This window comes from Cryptococcus neoformans (genome assembly GCF_000091045.1).
Source record: "Cryptococcus neoformans var. neoformans JEC21 chromosome 11 sequence".
Taxonomy (NCBI): Eukaryota; Fungi; Basidiomycota; class Tremellomycetes; order Tremellales; family Cryptococcaceae; genus Cryptococcus; species Cryptococcus deneoformans.
Genome location: NC_006680.1, coordinates 898,380 through 922,117, shown reverse-complemented (window position 1 = coordinate 922,117; position 23,738 = coordinate 898,380). Strand labels below are relative to the sequence as shown.

The 23,738-nt window shown below is 47.1% G+C and overlaps 8 protein-coding genes across 8 annotated transcripts; 5 read left to right on the top strand and 3 right to left on the bottom strand.

Annotated features, from left to right (window-relative positions):
• Positions 1 to 465: 465 nt before the first annotated feature.
• Positions 466 to 1,986, top strand: CNK03130 (hypothetical protein). Its single transcript, XM_024658107.1, has 4 exons — positions 466 to 776; positions 890 to 1,031; positions 1,181 to 1,335; positions 1,395 to 1,986. Exons 1-4 carry the CDS (start codon positions 739 to 741, stop codon positions 1,939 to 1,941), a joined length of 882 nt encoding a protein of 293 aa, XP_024513756.1. The 5' UTR covers positions 466 to 738; the 3' UTR covers positions 1,942 to 1,986.
• A 114-nt stretch (positions 1,987 to 2,100) lies between these two features.
• On the bottom strand, positions 2,101 to 3,350 carry CNK03120 (hypothetical protein). The gene is made up of 5 exons (XM_024658106.1): positions 2,696 to 3,350; positions 2,578 to 2,642; positions 2,364 to 2,487; positions 2,217 to 2,301; positions 2,101 to 2,149 (listed from the first exon to the last, which is right to left on the bottom strand). Exons 1-5 carry the CDS (start codon positions 3,278 to 3,280, stop codon positions 2,142 to 2,144), a joined length of 867 nt encoding a protein of 288 aa, XP_024513749.1. The 5' UTR covers positions 3,281 to 3,350; the 3' UTR covers positions 2,101 to 2,141.
• Positions 3,351 to 3,720: 370 nt separating this feature from the next.
• Positions 3,721 to 6,364, top strand: CNK03110 (prenyl-dependent CAAX protease, putative). The gene is made up of 9 exons (XM_567754.2): positions 3,721 to 4,507; positions 4,561 to 4,672; positions 4,733 to 4,813; positions 4,869 to 4,931; positions 4,998 to 5,096; positions 5,162 to 5,557; positions 5,621 to 5,690; positions 5,801 to 6,041; positions 6,101 to 6,364. The coding sequence occupies exons 1-6, from the start codon at positions 3,905 to 3,907 to the stop codon at positions 5,221 to 5,223; spliced, it is 1,020 nt and encodes a 339-aa protein (XP_567754.2). The 5' UTR covers positions 3,721 to 3,904; the 3' UTR covers positions 5,224 to 5,557; positions 5,621 to 5,690; positions 5,801 to 6,041; positions 6,101 to 6,364.
• Positions 6,365 to 6,559: 195 nt separating this feature from the next.
• On the bottom strand, positions 6,560 to 8,025 carry CNK03100 (60s ribosomal protein l23, putative). Its single transcript, XM_567903.2, has 5 exons — positions 7,938 to 8,025; positions 7,525 to 7,611; positions 7,340 to 7,459; positions 7,155 to 7,287; positions 6,560 to 7,101 (listed from the first exon to the last, which is right to left on the bottom strand). The coding sequence occupies exons 1-5, from the start codon at positions 7,948 to 7,950 to the stop codon at positions 7,038 to 7,040; spliced, it is 417 nt and encodes a 138-aa protein (XP_567903.1). The 5' UTR covers positions 7,951 to 8,025; the 3' UTR covers positions 6,560 to 7,037.
• A 209-nt stretch (positions 8,026 to 8,234) lies between these two features.
• CNK03090 (helicase, putative) lies at positions 8,235 to 12,093 on the top strand. Its single transcript, XM_567902.2, has 11 exons — positions 8,235 to 8,578; positions 8,822 to 9,127; positions 9,178 to 9,411; positions 9,462 to 9,593; positions 9,642 to 9,904; positions 9,954 to 10,020; positions 10,074 to 10,641; positions 10,695 to 10,933; positions 10,987 to 11,197; positions 11,269 to 11,590; positions 11,685 to 12,093. The coding sequence occupies exons 1-11, from the start codon at positions 8,351 to 8,353 to the stop codon at positions 11,893 to 11,895; spliced, it is 2,781 nt and encodes a 926-aa protein (XP_567902.1). The 5' UTR covers positions 8,235 to 8,350; the 3' UTR covers positions 11,896 to 12,093.
• Positions 12,094 to 12,107: 14 nt separating this feature from the next.
• Positions 12,108 to 12,985, bottom strand: CNK03080 (50s ribosomal protein l36, putative). Its single transcript, XM_567901.2, has 2 exons — positions 12,653 to 12,985; positions 12,108 to 12,597 (listed from the first exon to the last, which is right to left on the bottom strand). Exons 1-2 carry the CDS (start codon positions 12,962 to 12,964, stop codon positions 12,586 to 12,588), a joined length of 324 nt encoding a protein of 107 aa, XP_567901.1. The 5' UTR covers positions 12,965 to 12,985; the 3' UTR covers positions 12,108 to 12,585.
• A 195-nt stretch (positions 12,986 to 13,180) lies between these two features.
• On the top strand, positions 13,181 to 17,916 carry CNK03070 (hypothetical protein). The gene is made up of 8 exons (XM_567900.2): positions 13,181 to 13,423; positions 13,480 to 13,522; positions 13,594 to 13,648; positions 14,029 to 14,926; positions 14,989 to 15,861; positions 15,927 to 16,571; positions 16,624 to 16,783; positions 16,844 to 17,916. The coding sequence occupies exons 1-8, from the start codon at positions 13,250 to 13,252 to the stop codon at positions 17,479 to 17,481; spliced, it is 3,486 nt and encodes a 1,161-aa protein (XP_567900.1). The 5' UTR covers positions 13,181 to 13,249; the 3' UTR covers positions 17,482 to 17,916.
• Positions 17,917 to 18,445: 529 nt separating this feature from the next.
• Positions 18,446 to 23,720, top strand: CNK03060 (C2H2 zinc finger protein Zas1A, putative). Its single transcript, XM_567899.2, has 8 exons — positions 18,446 to 18,800; positions 18,868 to 18,910; positions 18,985 to 19,039; positions 19,179 to 19,956; positions 20,018 to 20,902; positions 20,949 to 21,593; positions 21,654 to 21,816; positions 21,872 to 23,720. The coding sequence occupies exons 1-8, from the start codon at positions 18,627 to 18,629 to the stop codon at positions 22,363 to 22,365; spliced, it is 3,237 nt and encodes a 1,078-aa protein (XP_567899.1). The 5' UTR covers positions 18,446 to 18,626; the 3' UTR covers positions 22,366 to 23,720.
• Positions 23,721 to 23,738: the final 18 nt, after the last annotated feature.

The window sequence follows — 23,738 nt, the reverse complement described above, 5'->3', positions numbered from 1 at the left end:
TTTTCCTCTGATCAAGGTTCGTTCAACAGTGGAATATTAATTATATCAAGAAACAATAAACGTTCGATGACTTTGCCTACTTGGGACGTTTCAACCAAGATGGGAAACAAGGAACACATGGCCACCGGGAAGATGGCGGCTTCCATCTTTTTATTCAAAACAGATTCCACAATTCTCAACCAGAAAAGGACGTATGGGGCCAAGAAAGGATGATCGTCTCTGTCTTCATAGGTGATTAACCACCATGAAAAGAAGAATTAGTCCTCAGATTATTTAGGTGACCGAAAAGAAATGAAGAAAGGTTTTGGAGACTAACTGGTGCGAAAGTGGATGCGTTCCGAGGTTGGAAGAAGGTTTGGAAGAAGGTGGAATGAGAGGAATGACTCGGATGATATCAAGGAAACGATCTCTTGAAGAATGGATCTGAAAGGATTGGCGCAATTGTGAGAATCGTCGGCGATCAAACCTGTTTCTTGAAGAAAGCTTAGATCTTCCACTGCAAAGCCGGAAAATGGACCTATATAAAATAAGCATCACAAAGTTGGAACTTGGAAGTGCTCACAACTAGAGTCGTCGAGATACATGCTCTTGACAGCAAGGATTTTGGCCTATACCAATTGGTTGGGATACCTCAGGCAGCTTATCACTATTACTAGCATTCTCATTGTTGGATAATCGCCCAATCATACAACCCAACATAATACCCCTCTGTTTGGCTACTCCCTGCTCCTCGGCAAGATGTTGCTCTACCTTGTTCGACACGGCAAAACCAGCCTGTACGTTTATAATTCTCTTTTTCATACAAGCACGCACGACCATTCGCATGTGATGTATGCCTGCCGGTACCGGTGATACTGACGGACTTGAATCTGACGGGGGTTTATAAAAGCAACAACTCCAACCTCGTGCAAGGCACCATCGACGCCCCTCTCTCACTTGGGGGGTACATTCAAGCCCAGAAGCTGGCTGAACACCTGCGTTTAGTACCTTTCACAGAAGCTTGGACTAGTCCATTGACTAGGGCTCAAGAGGTCTGTCCATTCTGTTGTTTCTTCTTTCTCTCGCCTCTGCTCTCATTCGCTTCATCTTCCATCCTTTCACCGATCTTTGACCACCAGATCGTGTGTTAAAGCTGGAAAAGTCCTAAGCTGATATTGCTTCTGTGGAACTTTCTTTTTAGACAGCAAAAGTGATTTTGTCCCAACAGCCTAGTAGAAAAGCCCAATTGCATGTTGACGACCGTCTGGGCGCCAGATACATGGGGACGGCAGAAGGTAAGCATTGGGATGAAGTCAAGGATGATCTGGAGGCCCATAAAGCTGAGGACGGCGATGTGTAAGTCTTTACACTGTTCTCAGTTCGCTGACTGCTCATTCTTCCGATAATTATAATAGTGTGAAAGCTAGATTGCACGAATGGTTGACTGAGCTTCTCAACACTCACGCACCTTCCATTTCCGCTCCTCGTTCACCTACTTCCCCTCTTTCTCCCCTCCCCCCGCTATCATCCTTTTCGCCTTCATCCTACACCTCCTCAACTGGCAATTTCAACCCTTTTGACCTTATCCATGCCCTTCCCCGCCCCGGATTTCCCCGACGCCCATCCTCGAGATCCTCTTCCGGTGCTACCGGCCTAGTAGGCGGATCAGGTTCGGGGGTGATATTAGTGCTTACCCATCAAGAGTGTTTAGAGAGGTTCGGCGAAATGTGTAACCGCGATGAGTCCGTGGTTAAGAATGGTGAACGTGAAGCTAAGGCTAAGGTACCGTTGAGTATGTATGTGTCGGAAGGGATTGATTTAAAAAGCAGTCCTATGGGAAATACGAGCGTGGCGATTTTGAGAGTCTGGTGGCAGCGTATTGATAGTGGTGCTGAGATGGGCAGTGTATTGGAAGCCAGGGGACGCTTGGAGGCATGGGGAATGGAAGATCATTTGGATTGAAATCGTGTCTAGTCGTCTCACGTACCCTGTCAAGTATGAATGAGCGTTTTCTTTACTAGCACGCTGGTGTTGAGTCAGATCATCTCAAGAATCGAAGTTAGAAGCAGCACTTCCGCTGAATCGATAAGGAGCTTTGGCGATATAAGACCCGAATGGTGCAATATGGATACATGCCCTATACAACAATTTAAAACTAGAGTTTACAGATCTAACCACCCTATATCAGCATGCTCACCCTTTTCTGAGGTCAAACCATGGCTGAGCTCGGGACTTACAATAATCCGGAGCTTTGAGGTTGACTCCATGTTCACCAAGAGCAAGGCTGAGGTCGTCCATCGTTAGAACGACTCTGTTCCTGTCCTGCTTGGATGTAAAATAATCATCAACAAGAATGCTCTGAGCAAAGGAACCGCGAAACGTACAACACCCGCAGCAGGTCTACCTCTACCAGCCGTCGCACCATTGACTCTCAGTTTTGAGAAGTGGAAGGCGTCCCTTGAAAGGTCTGAGATGAACTTTTGAGCAACAAGAGATAAGAGCCGTTTCCTGTGAGCCGTTAGGCGGGCCGTTAGTGAAGAGTTGACACAGAGAATCCATGAATCGCTGCTTGAGCTGAAGGAAATGAAAAAAACATACAGCCTGGGGTCAGAACAGTCGAATCCGGACCGTTGTAAGAAATACTCGGTGACCTCTTCCGGGATCTATATAGGCCGTCAATGGTAAAATATCTTATAGTGAGAAGGGACAAACGAACAAGAGGCTTATACCCATCTAGCATAACCAACAATTCCGCCAAGCTTCGATCGCGACGAGCAATCTCTTCTTCTCTACGCGCTGCCCAGAAAGTATCTTGGTTTGAAGGCTGGGGTTCTGTTTGAGTAGCGGCAGCGGCCGAAGTCGATGCATTCCCCGCCAATCCAGCGGTGGGACCAGAAGACGAGATCGGGGCAGATGTGTTGGATTGGGCATTTGGGATGGAGGTAGTAATAGGAGCAGATGTGATAGCTGCTTGTGTGTCTGATGCACTTACGTTAGGTACTGGAACCGGTGTGGATGAGGATGCCGGAGTTGCAGAACCATTGACGTTACTAGAGATAGGTGGAGGAGCTGGTGACCCTGTTGGTCCGCCGACAACAGACTGAGAAGAAATTGATCCAGAAGTCGGTGAAGACACTCCGACAGCACTAGCGACAGGTGTCGGCACTGAAGAAGACGCTGATAATGTCGTAAAAGGCACAGCCTGATTTTGGCTAGGAGCGGCTTGTTGCTGAGGTTGAACTCGTTGTTGCTGGAATTGAGGAGGAGTAGATGCGTTCGGAGTCGACGAGAAATTCGACATTATGACGTATCTTTGATTAGGATAGATAGAGATAGAGATCAAGGCTGGATGATTATGGCGACTGAGAATTTAGGAGTCGCGAATGAACGAAAGAACGAACAAAACCAGCAGGACCGGCCAGTCGGGTAACCAATATCTTAGGCGCGTCAACCTTGGGCGGGAGGCCGCATGCCTATTAGGTCTTCTTAGTACAACAGCCATTGTTGTTATGGTTGGCACTTCACATGCATGCATTTCATGTTCTCACATATATTCTTCTAGCAACATTATTCCAATGAACTGTAGTGCAAGACTGTCTATCCCTCAATGTATAATCTCCTGAATAACAATACTCAAGCTGGGACAATAATTAACGAATCATTTGTTTGTACAGGTGATCGATGGAAGACCTACTATTTTTACGTACCCAACGAACATTTTATTCCGCAATCAATCCCTCCGCCGTCCTCCTCATTCTCAAACAATCATGCGTGCGTGCACCATGAAGGCGGCCACCGCCGTGCCGAGTATCATCAGGCACACCTTGGCGAAACCGAACCGATCGTTTTGTCGTGTTGTCTTTTGTTTTGTTTGCTCTGCAACTCGCTGACTCCCCTCATCAATAATCTTCTAAGTTCTTTGAACATGGACCCTTCACTATCGTTACCACCAGCTCTTTCATCGGGACTTCCCTTGAGCACTGCCCACGCCCTGTCCTTCCTCTTCACAACATCCTACGTTGGTTCGCTCTATATCTCGCAGCATTTCTTCGGGACATCTACTCCAAACCCTCGGAAAGCTCCATTCCCTAATACCGTTCGCTCGCAGACTGAACCTCTGCCACCTATTTCAGCCACAGATGCTGATGGCCTGGGAGTCGAACATGACCTCGGTCCGGAGCTTGGGAGTCGGGACCACCCCATTACCATCAAACGTCGAATGAGGGCTGTTGCCTGTTCTACCCTTTTGAGCGTCGGCGGGGTGTGCTATGTGGTGAAGCAGCTTGGTCATTATAGCTGGAAAGAAGCTATCAGCCCTACTATGGCTTTGTTGGGAGTTCCCACAGGCTTCGTTGTGCCATCTCGAGCCCTGCCCTATCTACTGACTCCAGGATTGATGATAGGACCTCTGTATGCCATGTACTTAAGTGGAGAGGTGCCGGTGATTGGATGGAGGAAGAAGGGAGAGACTCTGTGGTCTACTCTGAAAAGAGAATTTGGCTTGGTAGAAGTGAGAAATTACATCGTTGTAAGAGCTACCGGCGTATCTTGAGGACTAAACACTACTGAGCAATCGCATAGGGCCCCCTGACAGAGGAAATGGTATTTAGATCTACCATATTAGCTGTGTCACTTCTAGGTCGACTTTCTTTGAAATCCTTGGTCTTCGGTACCCCTATGTGGTTTGGTATAGGTACGTCAAATAGCCCTCTAGTGTTCGGTATGTCCATGGATATTGACCCCTTCTGTGTAGCTCACGCTCATCACGGATTTGAAATGTACAAAAGGAATGGAAGGAATGGAGCAGCTGCTTTACAGGCCATCTTGACTACTCGTAAGTCTTCTGTCAGAACCTTTTCAGATACTTTACTGATAGGAGACTATGACAGTGTTCCAGCTCACATATACCACTCTCTTCGGCTGGTTCGCCTCTTATCTCTACCTCCGCACAGGTTCGTACCTATTACTTTGAAGGGTATGCAAAAGGTGGAGGCACCTCTCTGACATCTGTGTTAAAGGATCTGTCTTGCCCCCACTGTCCGCACACATCTACTGCAACGTAATGGGTATTTATCTTCCGACTGTCGCTGTCAAGCGTTACCCGAAGAGGAAAGCATGTCAGTAGTTGTTTTCCTATACTTATCATTTTTGGACCGACAACTAATAGCATCATCGTGGCTAGTGATCTTGGGAACGTACTTGGCGGGAATCGTAGGGTTCTATTTTGGCATCAAGGTTTTATAAGGTTAGAAGGCTTTGTATCAACATATGTCATCAGGCGAAGCGGAGGTTCATGTGTGTACCCATAACGTTGGAAAAGTAAAGCACTCAGTTGAACTTACACCCGGGCCCTCTATACCATTACTGGTTCATATGACCGACATTATTCAACACCTGCAGCCTTGAATATCAGTTTTCCTCACTAAATTCTGTTCTCTTTGCCTTTATAGTATGTAATATCCCAACAGACCCAACAGTTAGCAAATGTATGCCAATAAGCTCAGGGGCAGAGGAAAAAGAGGATAAAAATGAAGCGGAGGACCGGAAACTAACAGGCCGATCGCCATGTTTAGTGATGGTAATGAAGTTTCAATATATGAACTGAGAACGAGCTAGCTAATCTTGACAGATGGACAAATAGCCACCTGAGCCTGGGCTGGGACATGCTTCTTGATCTGAGACTACATTGGTGAAGTGGAAGTAAGATAAGGGTGCGTCGTCATATTTCATTACTCGGTCTTCAGAACATGCTAATTTTGAAATGTTGCTTTCCGCGATTTTATGGAAATTTGTTGATGATCAATGCCTGCCGGCCACTCAGTTATGAATATATATATATCATATATATGGGGACGATTGTGACGGTGTGCTCCTTGTTCTTAGCTTTCTCCCCTCCTTCTTGCCACCAGTCCTTCCTTTTCTCGACCTGTCACCCTTCTTGGACAACCACCTCTTCACCTTGGCATTCCATACTACCGTTACTTATACCATTGATACTACCACACTCCAATATTCTATACCCCATAAACAACTCAAAGCCATCTTACTTTTGCTGAGGCAAGGTAATGAATTCTGTTCCTATTCTATATCTTGCTTGCCAGCTAATATTCCGCTCCTTTAGCTGTATATGAGCGGAATACATCGTTAGTATCAGGAAGGGCAAGATCCGCGACTCGACGGCCAAACCTCGGAAATACAGACGACAGAGGATACCACCATCGTGGGGGTATCCTCAATACCCAGCTCATACTTGAAGATGCACTGGACATTCGTTTTAGGCATTTTTCAAAGCAGTCAATCTTACAATCCAAAGGACGATTAGTAATCGGATTTCACGGACACGTCCATATGCATTAGTAGGGTTCTTACTTGTATATGTTAACTTGCAAAGTCCTGATGCAATTTTGAGTCTTTCAATGGAGAGTACTTAAGTGTAAAGCAGATGATATTTGATTTTCGTTGTTCGGGTTTCAAAGTTCGCATTGAATAAAATTCAGATTCAGGTATCCTGGCGAACAATATGAGTGATGGGCAGTTCTTAGTCGTGCCATGGATAACAGACTCATGTCTCATGAACTCATACTGCAGTTCCATTCCACGAAACCAGACAATGCATTCTCACATTCCATCTGTCCTAAAATCGATAAACTTCTACGGATATCCAAGCTGCTTAGTCGCCTATGGATACTGGATTTGTTCGTTCCAAGCCATTGATGAGTGACCTATTTTCACGCAATGTGTAGCAATTCCTCTGCAGTAATGCCCGAAAAATTGCGCGTAGATATTAGAAGTCGCCCAAAACAGATAAAGATTTTGTCTCCTGTTCGTTCGAGCCCACCGTCGCAAACGAGTAGCAGTCCGGTCTCTTCTATCCCATATAGTCAGCTCGTCCATTGACCTTCTTCAATTTAAACCGTCAGTATTCATTACACAGCCCATAACAACATCATCTGCCGACTCATAAGTGCGAGAGATCCAAGTGCATGCCCCGATCCATGCTCGTTGCCATCGTACAAACACCCCCTGCTAGCCCGATCTAAAATACGCTTAAAATACGCTTAGACGACGGTACCAGCGTTGGAGGCGATACGGGGCCAGAGGTCGGCACATTCCTTAGCGACACTGTAATGCCCATTAGTACAACGAAGGTCACTAATGACATGGCTTCGACTTACGGTCCGTTGATGGCAGAACCCTTCATCTCACCCTTGGCGTTGACAATTACACCGGCATTGTCCTCAAAGTAGAGGAAGATACCATCCCTTCTCCTCCAGGGCTTCCTCTGTCGGCAGATAACAGCGGGCATGACTAAATAAATTATTAGGACGAGTCGATTCTGGGGAAATGAAAATATACATACCCTTCTTACGAAGCTCAGGCTTACCCTTCTTGACGGAGGCCATAACCATGTCACCGGCAGCGGCAGCGGGGAGTCGGTTAAGTCGGGCACCGAAACCAATAACGGAGATAACGTAAAGGTCTGCAACCATCAATCAGCCTATATTCCTCAACTGGGCAAATACCGCCAAATTTGACGAAACCCACTCTTGGCACCAGAGTTGTCAGCGCAGTTCATGACGGCACCGACGGGGAGACCGAGGGACATGCGGAACTTGGTACCGGCGGCAGCGGCTAAAAAGATGAGAAGTCAGTCTTGACCAATGGAGATGGATGCGCAACAACGGGCGATGGGCAGTCTAGTGTCGATAATGATACGTGGATAATCGATATCGAATGGAGGATAGCCATGGTCGATAATCTTGTGGTTTAATGCTCCCCATTCTACCCCTAGTCTCGGCGAATGAACGACATGTTCTCACACCCTACGCCAATTACTCGATTTCCCCACACCGCTCATTCCCATTTATCTACCCTCGTCGAAAGTACCGATTGTCGAGCGTTGTTGTAAAGACTTCCCATCGCCGTATAGTCGTTTGCCTGCTGGATTTATTACTCACACTTGATGGACATTTTTGTTGTTTGGGAGGTTTTGAGGGTTGAAGGAAAGACTTTCAAGGTTTTCGTTGCTTTTGCTCAACCAGAGACCTTCGGACGCCGGAGTTTCACGGAGTTTGGCCAGTCTGCCAAATCCAAAGTGAAAGTGGCGCTTTTGGAATTTATTTTGCCAGACGCGGGAACAAATTGTGATTCCGCCATCGTTAGAAAAATAGGCACGCCTGGCCCAAGGTACAGTTTTTTATCATCATTTCTGTCGCGACGCGTAAAAATAATAAAAGACGATCCATCGAGGATGATGTGAATCGCGTCGGCGGCAAGAATTGTCATCTTTATCTACGTAATAAAGGAAAGAGATCATCCATCTCTCTCTAAACTCGACCTGTGGATCGCTGCACAGGTGAATATTTTACCCATGTCTACTGTGACACCATCACTCGCCAATTCTACCGCCGCCACTTCTCCAATGTCCCAATCTCCGTCAACACGAAGCGCGTCACCCTCAAAGGAGGAGGTCAAAATCGTTTCTAGCAGCGAACGCGATGCCGCTGCTGACGGCGCGGATGTTGACGGTCAGGAAGGGATAGCAGACCCTAAAAAGGTGGTTGAAGAATTGAAAGAAGAAGGACAACATGATCCAGAGGTAAGTGCACATCAACGAGACACAAATCAATGTACTTGTGTAGCGTGTTTATTTGGTTCGAGAGTTGATTGTTCGAAACTAACGCCAAACGTTCCTTTGTCTCTCTCGATGCTCTTATATTGCGACTTCTTGCTCTGTCTTTGTTGAATTCCATATCAATTTCCTCCAACTACTCTCCAACTACTCCGTATTATAATGCTCTATACACCAATCGTCCATGATGACATTGACTGCACTCAACAGGCTGCAGCTCGAGCTGCTCGTCTGAATTTCTTACTTGACAAGTCTACGATCTACGCAAAGATCATTGGCGATCGTATGGCCCGTCAGCAGATCGAGAAGCGAAAAGCCGAAGCTCGAGCAGAAATTAGGAAAGCCAACAAGGAAAAGAAGGAGGCAGAAGCAAAGGAGATTAGGAGAGAAGGCGTGGGGGATAAAAGAAAGCCTAAGCGAGCGGAGATCGAAAGCAAGGATGAAGGTCGAGGCAAGAGAAAGAGGCAGAATATTGGTGGACGAGATGAGAAGAAGGCTAAAGTGGACAAGGATGAGGTGAATATCTTGATCAGATGCTTGTAATGTAGGCTGACTTGATCTTTCAGGTGGATGTTGACGAGCGACCACCTGAGCAGGTTTCAGAACAGACTCAAAGTGTCCACGCTGAACAAGATGGCGAGGAGGAAGACGATGGAGACGTTCAATACTCCTTCAAGCAGCCCGAACTCGTTACTGGTGCCAAACTCAGAGATTACCAGCTTGCAGGCGTCCAGTGGATGATCAGTCTGTACGAGAATGGCCTCAACGGTATTCTCGCTGATGAAATGGGTCTCGGCAAGGTGAGTCAAAAGGTTCAATCGGTCACTCATTGTGCTTACAAGCTGGACAGACTCTGCAAACAATTTCCTTCCTTTCCCATTTGCGAAGTAAAGGCACTTGGGGCCCATTCTTGATTGTCTGCCCTCTTTCCGTCTTGAATAACTGGATCATGGAATTTGAAAAGTTCACACCTAGTGTCCCTGTATGTTACATATTCCATCTATCATCACCAATGCTGACTTGAGGCAAGGTCCTTATGTACCACGGTAATCCCGATCATCGCGCTGAACTTCGCGCAACTCGTCTACAAACTCCTACTGCGTCTGATGCTGGCTCAAGTAAGACTAAGGGGCGTAAATCTAATAGCAATCTGGCCGGTAACAATACTTCAACTTTCCCTATCGTTATAACGACGTATGAGATGTGTATGAAGGATAAACAGTTTTTGAGCGGTATCAAGTGGAAGTTCATTGTCGTCGACGAAGGCCATAGATTGAAGAACCTGGATTGCAAGTATGTGTTACGTAGTATATTCTGACGAAGGTGCTGACCCGAAGCTTAGGCTTATTCGCGAGCTTAAGTCATATACCAGTGCCAATCGAATGATCCTTACAGGTACTCCTCTCCATGTTCGTCTCTCAGTTTGGATCTTACCTGTGCTAGTCACTGATTGCGGATGTAGAACAATCTCGCAGAGCTTTGGTCTCTTCTCAACTTCATCCTTCCCGATATCTTTGACGATCTAGACTCATTCCAGCAATGGTTCAATTTTGACGAGATGAATGAGGGACAAACGACTGAAGGCTTGCTCAACAAATCTAATGTCGTGGCATCTTTACATGCCATCTTGAAACCATTCTTGCTTCGACGCCTCAAGGTCGACGTCGAGAAAGAGCTTCCCCCCAAAAAGGAATACCTCCTTTACGCCCCTCTTACTCAGATGCAAAAGGATATTTACCAGGCTATCGTCTCTGGCCAGATCCGGGAGTACCTTATCGACAAAGTTTCCTCCAGTGGATCAGGTTCAAATACTCCCAAAGAGGAGACCCCCGAGCTCGAAGCAGCAGTTGAAGCGACCGATGGTAGAGGGCAGAGAAAGAAGAAGAAAGTCAACTATAAGATTGAAGAGAATGATAACAAGTATGTCAGGGATTTAGAGGAGGGCAGGATAAGGCCCGAGGATGGCCCGACCGGGCTGGAAGAAAAGAGTGCTGCCGAGGTGGGAAGAGAGTGGGCGTTGAAGCAAGCGAGTGAGTATACATCAGAGACATCCATTTTGACCGGCTTCTGATCAGAATGGCAGCCAAGCACGTCAACAACATGCGCCTACAAAATCTCGTCATGCAGCTCCGAAAGATCTCTTCCCATCCTTACCTCTTCGATTGGCCGAGCGACCCTGCCACGGGTGAACTAGTTGTCGATGATAACTTGGTCAATGCAAGTGGAAAGATGCTGCTGTTAAACAGGTTGCTCGATGCCTTATTCCAGAAAGGTCATCGCGTACTGTTGTTTAGTCAATTCACTACCATGTTGGACGTTATCGTAAGTATCTTGAAGGTTGACTATGTCTTTCCACAGCTGAGGATTTTTTGCAGGAGGACTGGGCTACGGTTTACAAGGGCTGGAAGGTTTGTCGAATTGATGGGTCAACACCTCAGGAGTCTCGTCGAGAACAGATGGACGAATTTAATGGTGGTAAAGACGATCCAAACGCCTGCAAGCTCTTTCTACTAAGCACAAGAGCCGGTGGTCTTGGTATTAACCTTGTCAGCGCCGATACTGTCATCTTCTTTGATCAAGACTGGAGTGAGTATTCATCTTATCCAAAGTCTGCGCAGGATTCACCCGCTCATGGGCTAATGTCACGATTTTTGCAGACCCTCAAATGGACTTGCAGGCTCAAGATCGTGCTCATCGTATTGGTCAAACCAAACCTGTTCTCGTTTTCCGACTCGTTTCCGCCCATACTATCGAAAGCAAAATTCTGGCCAAGGCTGGTAACAAGCGAAAGCTCGAGGCGCTTGTCATATCGCAAGGAAAATTTGGTCGAGTGGTAGATGAGAATGGAAGGGTGCTGTTAGGTAGAAAAAGTACCAAGAAGGCTGAGGCGAAGGAGAGTGTCACGGAAATGGCCAAGGCGTTGTTAGATTTAGAAGGCGAAGAGATTAATGTCGCGAGCAAGGACGATCAAATCATCAGGTATGTCCCTCCTCATGGTTCTCATATCCGCCGTAATCGTGCTATTCATTTGGAATGGACGCTAACAACGGTTATTTTTCGACAATAAAACTAGTGATGCTGACCTTGAAATCCTCCTCGATCGATCCCCCGCCGCATTCGCACGTCAAAAGGGTTGGTCCGCCGGATTGAGCAAAGCTGGTGCCCATGGCCGAGCAGAACAGCTCAAGAAGGGTGAAAAGACGACCTTTGAGGTGTTTGAGACTGCCAAGGATGACGGGCAGGGGTTGTCTGGGATGTTTGGGGGAGATGGTGATGCTGAATAGACGGGGAAAGAGGAAAAAGATTGTAGACCGAAAGAGACGGATGGTTTGGTTTGATACCTCAAAAGATCATTTACGTACGCGATGTTAGAGTTGGAGATACGCGGCTGTTGATCGGCGACGTTTTTACGGAAAGCGAAGGACTTTCCATTGCTTGGTTTGTAATCATAGATCAAGATTGTTTATGCAAATTGTTTTCCCGAAAGATAGGGCCTGGCGCATTGTGTGAGTATCAATTTCCACATTGGCCTCTGCGTGCCTCGGCATACTTCAAGGTTCTCATTCTATATACATTTGAGGCTGACTACCATCGTTCCCAAAGTTTCGTATGATCCTATATGTGGGATGCCATGTGTTTGGAGAAGGTAACAGACCTTTGGGGCAGCTTGAGGTTGAGACACGTCGACGGGTGGAAAAATGTGAGGTCCATGCTGGGAGTTTCAAGGGCAGACAAGTTCGAAATCCGGAGCATGACTTTGACCGATGGCCAGTACTAACAGAGCCAATGGATCATCCATTGGATGTCCGTCTTCGGCTTGTCCTATCTGGTGTACGTGTTGCCAGACGCATTGAATCTTGAACTAAAGAACGAAGATGGCAGTGAAATGCTGAAACTCATGGCCTTTTTTGCAAATACACATGAATGCGTTGAGGTGTGCATAATGATACAAAATCCCAAAAATCATGAATTCTCTATCCTTGTCGCTACTCTGGAGTCAGTTCAATACCACCACACCAATAACCGGGAAAATGGACGAACCTGCTTGTGCTTGGGGTTCTTTGAACAGATGACATATATTCTCCCTTTCCTCCTAACGATTAAACAGCCATCACAAAACTTCTTCACGCTACTTCTCACTTTCATACCCCTGACCTGAAAATTTCCCCTGCCGACATTTGTTGCCTGAGACGCAAGAGTAGGTCGAGAGGCGAGATGGGTGGATAATGAAGGGACAGATGGTCGGAGGGTGGAGGCAAGGGGTCGGGGCGGGCAGGTGGAGCAGAATCGTTGTGTAGGGTTAGAAGGGCCAGCCCTTGCAAGCTGTGGGATACGGCGGAGGATGGCGAGCATTATGATGCGGTTTGTGGCTTCTGCAAGTATGGTTTGTGCGGTTTCTATACGACCGAAGTCACAAAGTCAGAGGAGATGAAAAGTGCCACACTCTCGGAGTTACGTAAAAGCGGACCCTGGGGCAGAAGCGGTGAGGCGATGTTGCTTTCCCCCCTCCACCCCCTCCACCTCCTTGCCTCCACTCTTCCCCTTCCCCCTGTCTTTTCCACCTCCACCACAGGCCCCGTACGCTGCTGAACCCTCGTATACACATCTACTGACAACGCCGCACACCAACAGCCCGTGATGGCAGCACCCATATCTGCCACGGGCGAGAGTCCCATTGTGGCGAAATCGACGCCGTCGACAATCAGTGGGCCACCCGCCGTGACCTCGACAACGGGAGGAGGTGGCCGAGGAAGGGGCAAGGATGGGAAAGAGAAAGAGACGTTTGCGTGCACCTTTCCCGGTTGCGGCCAGGTACGTCGTCAAGACATTTCTAATTGTGACAAAGGCGGGTACTGACAGAGAAAAAGACTTATAGCCGTATGGAATACTTGAAGAGGCATCAGAGAAAACGTTCGTCTTGCGGTCTTCCAGGGCATCAGCACGTTGAATATTGACTGCTTGAGCTGACGTGGTTATCATAGACCAAGACGACAGGCCTTTCCAATGCAAAGACTGTTCTAAAGCTTTTGCTCGAAGGTAAGTCTCGTCCTTTGCTTACGACGTGAGATCTATGGGGATACCGTTCCTTCGTCTAGTGACCATTTAGTGTGACTTGTGACTGTCTATCGGTTACACACGCAGCTATAAGATCATTGCAGTTGAAGGGCCAGGGAAATAATGTCGGAAGGGCTTCGGATGTTGTCGAACTTGACTTTTCTTCCTTTGGCCATCTGCAATCGGGCAAATTTTAAGGCTGGAAATGACAGATCAAGCACGTCTTTTTGGCCGTTTTCATTTTCTGATCTTGATCGCTGAGCATCGAGATGGAATTGGCGATTACTCTGCCTGAACTTCAACCTTCATAAATTTCTTGACTATCTTTTTCTAACCTCAAAACGTATGCTGACTCATTTCAGTGATGTCCTCCTTCGACACCGACGTCGATGCCATCCTACCCCACCTCCCGTGGACCATTCCACTTCTCCACCTGCACTAAACCGTATTTACAACGGTATGCCCGTCTCATCATCCCGCACAGACGCGCGCGAGGCATCGCCATCCCATCACCGATCGCGTAAGCATCCCAGGCAGAGTCATGGTGATGAAGAGCGCGATCACTCCCGTGCTCGAATTGATCCCGCTCTGAGAGACGACTATAATGAATCAAGCGGGGAAAGATATCGAGACAGTGGTCACGACAGTAACGACATGTATGGCCAATACTACAATGCGTCAGCCAATGACGATCATCCCAATTACTCCTCTCATCTTATGCCCATGTTCAACCAGGATCAGTCATATCACAGCTTGAACGATCCCAACCATCTCGAAGATGCATCTGTCCTCTTGAGCATGGCTTATCCCGGTGGGGTCCCTGGGAATGACAGACAATCGCAAGAACAAAGAGATTTGCCGGAATGGGCTAGCAATCCCACAATCAACTTGATTATGGAGACTGCTGTTGCCAACCGCGAACGCGAAGATGCCAACAAAACCCCTTCCAACGACAACGACAACGGTACCGGTCCCAACCCATCGCCCATTGAGGTCCAACCTCAAACTGTCGCTGCCTCTGCTGGCGATTCTGTTACGTCTGTCCCCGAGCAAACGGAGATGTCAGCACCCGTCTCTTCTGCCCCTGAAGTCGCGCCTTCAGGGCAACAAGAGATTGACCCAAGGCTCCAGAATGACTCTGCTCCGGAGTCCACTTCTGGTACTGCCGAGGGTTTTCTCAACGCGATGAGCTGGTTGTCGGGAATGGACAACCAGGGAGTGTTCAACAAGACGGGCAACACGCCTGATACTTCCAATTGGGTAAGTTCGGTTTGATGTGTCCGGAAATATAAAGTATGATATGCTGATAATCGTTTCGGAAGTCCCTTTTGCGATCACCCAAAAATACCCCTTTTTCTATTTCTTCTTTATTCTCTCCTTCCGCTTATGGACTGCAAAGTGACTTCGCCAATGATTCCACCTCCAATGACAACAGCAACAACCAGCAAAGCTCCCCAAATGTGCTCCATATCCTTGAACAGCTCGCCATGTACGAAGTCCCTCAAACGGCTGCGAACCCCAACCCCGAACGGCCTCTTCTCCGTGTTCATCACGGCGAAATCGCAACTCTCGCTGGGGACGAAATTGACAAAAGCAGCCGATTCTACATCCCGGCGGATCAATTTAAGGGATGTTACCAAATTCCTCACTGGGCCCTCCCACCTCTTCGCACTCTCTCAATGATGGCTTGTCGTACTTTCCATACCGTCCTCAACCACTTTTCCTTTGTCCACCTTCCCACGTTCAGGCTTATTGATACCTCTGCTTGTCTGGCTTTTGCCATCTGCACTGTAGGCGGTATCAGGACGGGCAACTCATCCATATCGGACCAATACCTCTGGCAACCTCCTACCGGCGACGGCCGGCCCAATCCTGAACGGTCCAAGGCCTTAGACGGCCCTGTTGTTCCTGATCAGAGCTGGGAGAGTTTGTATGAGGAGAATTGGTATCGTTGTAACGAGCCAGTCCGGGCTCGACAGGTGTCCGATGTGACTAATTGGAAGAATGGATTGGTTGTGAGGAGCGAAAAGATGAACATGCTCGTTAAGTCGTTTTCGCTCGCAAAAGGGGTTTTGATGACCGAATATAATGTTGCGCTGTTGCAAGCGTTGATCCTTTATCATGCTCCTAATTTTTTGAGTGAGGATGAAAGGGAACGGGCGTCCGCGAATATGTTCTTGGGTACTATTGTCAATGTGCGTTCTGATTTGCTTGCTTGGTTGTATAGGTATGGAGCAAAGAAGTCTAATGTACTTGGCAGGTCACTCGTCAAATTGGATTCTTCACATCCGAGAACGACCATTACGCCCAAACGATTCGCGTCCCCGAGGAACCATATACTCCCAACGAGCTCGACCGATGCTGGCGCGAATGGATCCAGCTCGAAACCCGACGCCGAACAGCATACCTCGTCTACCAACTCGACACCATCTCCGCCCTCGAATCAAACATTCCTTGTATCCTCTCTCCATGCGAAGTAGCGCACATCCCCCTTCCAGCACCTGATACGCTGTGGAAAGCCCCCACTGCCGAAGCTTGGCTTAAAGCCGTAAAGAAGTATAGACCTATGACGTTGGACGAAGCTATGCGTCGAACATTCTTCCTCCCCACCTACGGCGCCTTCGACAAGCTGCACCAAAAGGCTGATACGCAATTTTACCATCTCCTCAACGAAAGTGATTACGGTCCTTTTGCTCGTATGGCTATGGTGATCACCCTTCTTCGAGGCGTTATTGACATCGGGGAAGGGAAGCGTGATAGAGGAGACTGGAGGGATTTGACGGATTTGTGGGTGGGTTGTGCGTGGTTGAGGCCCGAAAGGGTGATGCTTGCGCAGGATGGAACGGATTTGGGAGTGATTACCAGGGACAGTTTGAAGGATAGGTTCAGGCAGGCTCTTCAAAAAGTAAGCGAGAACAAAGATGATCTTGATTTGAGTGCTAATGATATTTTCATAGTGGAGAGAAGGATGGGACTTTGATAGTCTTTGTGCTTGTCCCACGTCGGGTGTTACTAAATGCACCAACGGAATGGTCAGCCCTGAAAACAGTGGTTCGGAAGGGTCGCCCAACTCTGATGAGAATGAGATACCCAAGGAAACTTTGAATTATTGTGATGGTGAGGCGCCATGGCTTTTAAACCCCTCTTTTAAGCATGCTAATTTCCTTTATCTTGTAGATGGACTACCTATCTACTGGCTTGCTCAAGCTCTACTCAACATACTCTACGCTAGCTCCCAATCTCCTGGTACGAACGTCTTCAGCGGTTTACATTACGGTGATATGCTCAAGTCCGCACGTACATTCACAAGAACAGGCGAGGGTGTGCCTATAAAGATAAAAAATATGAGCGCTTCGCAAGCAAGGGATGGAAACCACCGTAACTCCTATTCTGAAAATCCAGTCTCCATCCAATTGACATCAGGACGCAAACAAAGTAACCCCCCTACCCCAGCACAAACATCTTCCAATCCGCCTTCTGTAGGATCCACCAATTTTAACCCCCCCGAAGCCGAATTATCCGCCCTGAGCACTGGCATGAACGAAGGTACCTTCGCAGGTATCTTACAGGCTCTTGCTGCTAATTCGGGGGAGTTCGGGATGAATATCGGTTTGAATGTGGATGGTTATCCAACTCAGTCTGGTTCTGGTTCTGATTCTGGTCCTGGATCTGGGGCTGCGGGTGACAGTAGTACCGCCGTCACTTCACCCCAAGCGAATGTCGGTGCAAGCAATATCGTCAGTAGTAGCGGAGGTAATGGAAACATGGAACTTACGGAGAACGATTTGGCGAAGCATCTTGGGTTCATGATATGACCAGCAGGCCGTTTGGACCAAAAGAGAGATGTGGTGAAGGAGATGTATGTGATGTGTATTTTTTTGTGAGATTTGTTTCCTTTCGAGGTATTTTCTTGTGGATATGATTCGTACGGACAGGGTGGTCGTCGACAGTCTGCGAAATACAGCTTGTCAAAAAGGCATAGATCGAGTGTTCTTGTAGTGATTCTTTTGTTTGTTATGGTATATTGATTTGTTTACGTCTCAGAAAAAAGTAGCTTCTACAGCTGTCGGGTAATTGTTCGTTGATTCTCAGCCCTTTTTTTCGCGTCTTTGTGAGGCATGGGTCGACAACATTATGTAGAGTGGTGCATTTGTCTGAACACTACCCCTCTGTTAATGGCATTCCCATCACCGTCGCTGTCGCTTCTTTTTCTATATACTTTTTTCCTATTTGCCAAATATGAAAAGACACTCAAGAAATGCTACGGCTTTACCATCTGTTTAAACTATTGACCCCGATACCATCTATAACTAATTACTCACTTTGGAATGAAGGCCGTTGTCATAAATTTATCTGTGCTAACATTTGTAAGGCGGTCATTTCTTCACATGTCTCCAGCTGAGATGGCCATTACAGTTTCCCTCAATCTCCACCACCTTCCACCGAGAACACACTTCCCTCATTTATGTTCTTTCGATCTGTAGCTTTCCCCTACAGAAATCAAGGATTATACGATAGAAGGTGGTGTAAATAATGCAGCAAACAAACTGTATTGATTAGCGAGAAGTATCTTCTTAGCTTGCAGTAGTCTTATGGTATGATTGTAGCATAGCGATACTCTCTGAATTATTAAGAGTACGAGTACAGCTTTGCCATTCGTTCAGCTGCTCGTAGATGACAGAACATTTGTTCCGGATGGAGCGTCTCAATACGTAAAGACGACGACGGATATCACCAATGGATGTCGATATGAAATTAACAACGAGAGACCATATACCTATTACAACGACATCTTAACCGTCATTATTCGCCCATACGGTTATACAAAACATTAATAGTATAAGAACAGTTCTTCGGCTTCCCTCGATCAAATCTACCCTTATTTGAAGAAACCGCCACCGCGACCGTCCAATCGCCACTCGACGTGTAACCTCCAACACATAGAGGGCCATTGCCGTTCATGGCAGCATTTGCCTTTCCGACATCCCTCGTAGCGGAGAATTCAGTGGCCAAACCATTCGCAGACACAGACATAACTCCCTCAGGTGCGTTTGCCGGAGGCGTAGGGCCAGGGAAAGCCGAAGATGAGCAGGAAAGAGAAACGTTTGCTTGTACATTTCCCCAATGTTTCCAGGTAAGACATCAATCGCTTTACATGTTGCCAATCTGGACGAAAGAGTGTGGATACTCATTAGATACAGATCTACAGTCGTGTGGAATACCTCAAGAGACATCTAAGAAGACGTTCGTACCACTTACTGCCATGCCCATGCAATTTGTATGTCTGGTGGACTCGCTTACATGTCTTTCTCCTACAGATGAAAACGACAGACCCTTCCCGTGCAAAGATTGCCGCAAGGCCTTTACTCGAAGGTAAGCTGATTATCCCCTTCCCGATTGATGGCTTGCAGTGGTACCTGCCAATCGTAATCGGCACGTATTTACAGAAATGGGTCTCCTTCTTTCTGCCATCATCGCCACACTACTTCTGTATATGCTGACTTATCTCCAGCGATGTTCTCCTACGTCATCATCGTCGCTGCCATCCCAATCCACCTTCTGCCGATATTTCAAGCAGTTCACCAGTATCTAACAATGCCCAAGGAAATATGCTTGCTTATTCTTCTAGAATAGATGCCCGTGAGGCCTCACCATCCCGTGAAGGCCCGCGTAAGCCTGGAAGACACAGAACGAGAAAAGAGGAAAGCGTCCTTGCTCAATTTGATCCCACTTTAAGGAATGATCTTGACGATAAGGACAAGGGTAGGAACCATTCTGGTGCTTGCCATAGCGACGATACCATTGGCAATTATCCGAACTACTCTCCTCAACTCTTGCCATCAAGCAGAGGAAATCGAACCAATCTCGCTCTAGACGATTCAAATCAACTTGATGAAACTTCGGCTCTTCTTAATATGGCATATGCTACTGATATTGCCAGCAACAACGTACAGCCACGAGAGGGGAGTGGACTACCTTTATGGGGAGATGATCCAGCCGTGAACCTCATCATGGCGGCTGCTGCTGGCGGCGATAATAATTCGTCTAATCATGGCGGATCCGATCCATCCACTGTTGGAGCTCAACCTCATTCTATTGCTTTCACTTCTGGAAACTCTCGTGCATCGATTTCCAGCCTTATCGGTTCTGAATCAGAGTTATCGGGCCAAGGGAATGTCGACTCGACGTTGCCAAATTTCGGAGGTTTTGATTCTACCGTCTGGTCATCGGGAATAGAAACACAAGGGGGGACAAACGTGGCGGATGGCGGGTCTGATAGTTTTAGCTGGGTAGGTGGCCGCTCTCTTCGTATGATATATGAAGAACTGAATATGCTGACAATCAGTGCAGACTATGATTCAATCACCCAAGAGCACCCCTCCCCCAGCGACATCTCATCACTTACCTTCTATCACTTACAGTCTGCCAAGTCATTCGTCTAATTCTAGTACAAAATCAAGGTCTCAAAGAAATGTTCATTATCAAAGTCCACAATGGCAACCGCAAGATGTTCTTCAAATCCTCGACCAGATTGCAATGTATGATGTCCCACAGACAGCCGCTAACCCTAATCCCGAACGGCCCCTTCTTCGCGTTGCCCACACTGAACTTGCACACCGAGTAGGCAATGGAATTGATCCCAGGAGTCGATTTTACCTTCCGACCGATAGGTTCAACGGAGGCTACCAAATTCCCCATTGGACGCTTCCACCCCTTCGAACGCTCTCTTTAATGGCCTGCCGTACGTTCCATACCGTCCTCAACCACTTCTCGATTGTCCATCTTCCGACGTTCCGGCTTATTGACACCACCCCTTGTTTGGCATTCGCCATCTGCACCGTCGGTGGTATCCGAACGGGAAAGTCTTCTATTCATAACCATCATCTATGGGAACCCCCCACAAACAATGGTCAACCTGATCCAAGAAAAGTAACGTCTCTTGATGGGCCAGTCGTACCTGATCAAAGTTGGGAAAGTCTGTACGAGAAGAATTGGTATCACGAAAACGGATCTGTCCGGGTTAATGAAGTCCCAAGCTGGAAAAACGCGCCGACTGTGAGGAACGAGAAGATTCATATGCTTGTCAAATCATTCTACCTTGCAAGGGGAGTGTCGATGACAGAGTTTAATGTGACGTTGCTTCAGGCTTTGATCTTGTATCATACCCCTAATTTTTTGAGTGAAGATGAAAGGGAACGAGCGTCGTCCAACATGTTTACGGGTACAATTGTCAACGTAAGTTCTTTGTTTCAAGCGTGAGCTCTGGATTGATATATCTCAGGTGTCCCGTCGAATTGGATTTTTCGCTCCGGAAAACGATCACTTCACTCCAATCATACGTCTTCCAGATGAACCCTACACACCTAACGAGCTCGGAAGATGTTGGAGAGAATGGATTCAGCTCGAGAGCATTCGCCGAACCGCTTATTTAGTCTACGAGCTTGACACTATCTCAGCCCTCGAGGCAAATATTCCATGCCTCTTATCTCCCTATGAGCTCGCACATATTCCTCTACCTGCTCCTGACACGCTGTGGAAGGCACCGGATGCGGAAACTTGGCTAGAAAGCGTGAAGGGCTTTAGACCAATGACGCTAGACGAGGCTATGCGCCGGACTTTCTGTCTTCCTGCCTCCGGCAAATTCGACCAGATGCACGAAAAATCTGATAAGGAAGCCTTTCAGCTCCTCCGCGGAAGTAATTACGGTCCATTTGCTCGTATTACGTTGATTATCACCCTTCTCCGAGGTATCATCGATATTGGTGAAGGTAAACGTGATCGAGGGGATTGGAGAGATTTGACGGACCTGTGGGTAAGAGATACCTTTTTTAGACCTGGGAAGATGATGTTGGATCAAGACGGTATAAACATGGGGTTAATAACGATGAAACGTTTGAAAGACATGTTCAGGTTGGCCCTGCAAACAGTAAGTCTTTCCGTTCGCGCGGCTTATAAAAGTTGATTGAGATGTTAATCAAAAGTATAGTGGAGAGAAGGTTGGGATTACGATAGTCTTTGCGTCCCTGCGGCGATGACGCCTTTGAACAACAGGAGCATGATGAGTCATTCAGAAAGCAGCTGGTCGGAAGGGTCGCTGGATACTATTGAGGAAGAAGAGATGCCCAAGAAGACAGTGAACTATTGCGAAGGTGAGTCTACAGCTTGCCAGTTTTTCAGTCATTCTAACGTGAGCTACACGCATAGATGCTCTTCCTCTCTATTGGCTTGCACAAACTCTTCAGAATCTTCTCGATTCCAACTCAAGTCAATCCGCCGGTACAAACATCTTCAGCAGCTTGCGTTATAACGATATGCTTAAAGCAGCTCGTAGATTCGCACGAACTGGTGAGGGCTTGCCGATTGGTGCAAGCAATTCCTCTAGCTCCTTTAGAATTAGAAGAGACGATACAAACCGCCCGGTCGGGCATACGAAAATCGAGGCTACTCATGATATCCCCAAAACTCATCCCATGTCTCATCGCAGTACCGCCAGTCTGCCTATAGGCTCTTACCCTGTTGACAGGATTAGCGGGTCGGCTCATATGAATGATGGATCGTTTGGAGGGTTCATGCACATGACAGGGTTAGGTTCGGAAGAGATAGGGATGCCCGTTGGGCTGCAGACGAGTGGCTATGGATTTGGATTCAATTCAGCATCTGCTGATGGGTCGAGTTCTGGTGATGTGCGGTTGGTATGAGGTGGCATTGTTAGTGGCAATGCAGGAAAGGCGAGTACGCGGATGGCAGACAATGTATCTGGCGAAATAATCTATGTTCATGAATGTTGGACAGCAGCATGGACTGGACGAGACGGTGCGCTGAAAAAAGTCTTTAACTTCTCCAGAGATTTGTAAATTAGGAGGAACATCGATTACGTATATTACACTAATTGTAAAGACATTTTTGATACCATTATTGATATTGAGGGCTGATGATCAATAAGTCATCCAGTTAATAATCCACCTGCCTGGATCCACTTGCGTTGCTGAACGAATAAAGCGTCTGGTTTATATCCATTGAGCCTTTGCCACCATTAATTAATTGGCCTTTCCAAATGGAGCACATAAACGTGTATATCCTGGTAACCTCCATCAGCCACAAGCGGCCCATCCAGAAACTACGTGAGACCTATGGTTGATTCCGTATAACTAACGCAATCCTCGCTATGAATCTATATGTTTTATAGTCTAGATTTTATAAGAATCTAGTTTAGGAGGAACTCTTGGCAGTCACATCTCGTGGCAACAAAAGTGTAAAAAAGTGGAGAAATATAGTGGAGGTCGGTGGAGGATGGTGGAGGAATATAGTGGAAGTGGAGGGAGGACGTTCGTTGAGTGACTCAGAGTTCATAATCATGTTAACAATCTTTTGGTCCTTGGTTCTGAGTATACCACCTGACTTATCGGATAGCTACTACTATGAGGCTATGGCCGCAAGCAGCCGAACTGCCAGTAGGTCGACTGATATAAGTGGAGTGAGTGCAGGTGGTGCTGGGAAGAAGAGTGGACAACGAAGGGGAATCGAGTTCGATTGCGTTCACGAAGATGGTGACATACAGAGCAGACAAGCACGAGAAGTTTGAAGGTGGGTGTTGCGTGCTGATGATGTACGTAGTTTGCCTTGTGGTTTTGTTGAATAACTTAAATCGGGCCTGCTGGTAGTATCGTTGTTCTTGCAGTGGCTAGAGCCAATACAAGATACCTCTTGCCTGGAGTGACTACAGACATTTACGTACACGAGGTGATGTTCTTCGTTACCTTCATCAATTTTTAGTAAATGTTAAGGAGCCTTAGAGATACCATCCAATTTTAGCTTTTATTATTATTAATTCAACGGTTGAGCTCACGCATCTCACCTTACTCACCCACGGCTGAATAACCAAAGATGAATTGAAGTTTTGTTAGACGACAGAGGTAGATGACGTTTAAGAGCCAAGATTCAAGGCTAAGCAATGTCAAGTTGAGCCGAGTAGTACTAGTAGTGTTTGTGTACCAACGAAGGAGAGCTTGCCTGAATCCTCTCTAGCATTTCTTATTAGAATTTAATAATCGACGCTGATATTATACTCGCA

Coding starts and splice junctions, on each gene's coding strand:
- CNK03130 (XM_024658107.1), top strand. CDS start 739: ATGTTGCTCTACCTTGTTCGACACGGCAAAACCAGCCT. Junction 777..889: donor CGACACGGCAAAACCAGCCT/GTACGTTTATAA, acceptor GGTTTATAAAAG/CAACAACTCCAACCTCGTGC. Junction 1,336..1,394: donor AAAGCTGAGGACGGCGATGT/GTAAGTCTTTAC, acceptor TAATTATAATAG/TGTGAAAGCTAGATTGCACG.
- CNK03120 (XM_024658106.1), bottom strand. CDS start 3,280: ATGTCGAATTTCTCGTCGACTCCGAACGCATCTACTCCTCCTCAATTC. Junction 2,643..2,695: donor TAGATGGGTATAAGCCTCTT/GTTCGTTTGTCC, acceptor CGGCCTATATAG/ATCCCGGAAGAGGTCACCGA. Junction 2,302..2,363: donor GTAGACCTGCTGCGGGTGTT/GTACGTTTCGCG, acceptor ACATCCAAGCAG/GACAGGAACAGAGTCGTTCT.
- CNK03110 (XM_567754.2), top strand. CDS start 3,905: ATGGACCCTTCACTATCGTTACCACCAGCTCTTTCATCGGGACTTCCC. Junction 4,673..4,732: donor CCCTATGTGGTTTGGTATAG/GTACGTCAAATA, acceptor CCTTCTGTGTAG/CTCACGCTCATCACGGATTT. Junction 4,814..4,868: donor ACAGGCCATCTTGACTACTC/GTAAGTCTTCTG, acceptor AGACTATGACAG/TGTTCCAGCTCACATATACC.
- CNK03100 (XM_567903.2), bottom strand. Junction 7,288..7,339: donor GCCTGAGCTTCGTAAGAAGG/GTATGTATATTT, acceptor TAATTTATTTAG/TCATGCCCGCTGTTATCTGC. Junction 7,102..7,154: donor GGTTCTGCCATCAACGGACC/GTAAGTCGAAGC, acceptor TGGGCATTACAG/TGTCGCTAAGGAATGTGCCG.
- CNK03090 (XM_567902.2), top strand. CDS start 8,351: ATGTCTACTGTGACACCATCACTCGCCAATTCTACCGCCGCCACTTCT. Junction 9,128..9,177: donor CTAAAGTGGACAAGGATGAG/GTGAATATCTTG, acceptor TTGATCTTTCAG/GTGGATGTTGACGAGCGACC. Junction 9,905..9,953: donor TTGAAGAACCTGGATTGCAA/GTATGTGTTACG, acceptor CCCGAAGCTTAG/GCTTATTCGCGAGCTTAAGT.
- CNK03080 (XM_567901.2), bottom strand. CDS start 12,964: ATGCTCGCCATCCTCCGCCGTATCCCACAGCTTGCAAGGGCTGGCCCT.
- CNK03070 (XM_567900.2), top strand. CDS start 13,250: ATGGCAGCACCCATATCTGCCACGGGCGAGAGTCCCATTGTGGCGAAA. Junction 13,523..13,593: donor GAAGAGGCATCAGAGAAAAC/GTTCGTCTTGCG, acceptor TGGTTATCATAG/ACCAAGACGACAGGCCTTTC. Junction 16,784..16,843: donor AACTTTGAATTATTGTGATG/GTGAGGCGCCAT, acceptor TTTATCTTGTAG/ATGGACTACCTATCTACTGG.
- CNK03060 (XM_567899.2), top strand. CDS start 18,627: ATGGCAGCATTTGCCTTTCCGACATCCCTCGTAGCGGAGAATTCAGTG. Junction 19,957..20,017: donor GGTCTGATAGTTTTAGCTGG/GTAGGTGGCCGC, acceptor CAATCAGTGCAG/ACTATGATTCAATCACCCAA. Junction 21,817..21,871: donor GACAGTGAACTATTGCGAAG/GTGAGTCTACAG, acceptor CTACACGCATAG/ATGCTCTTCCTCTCTATTGG.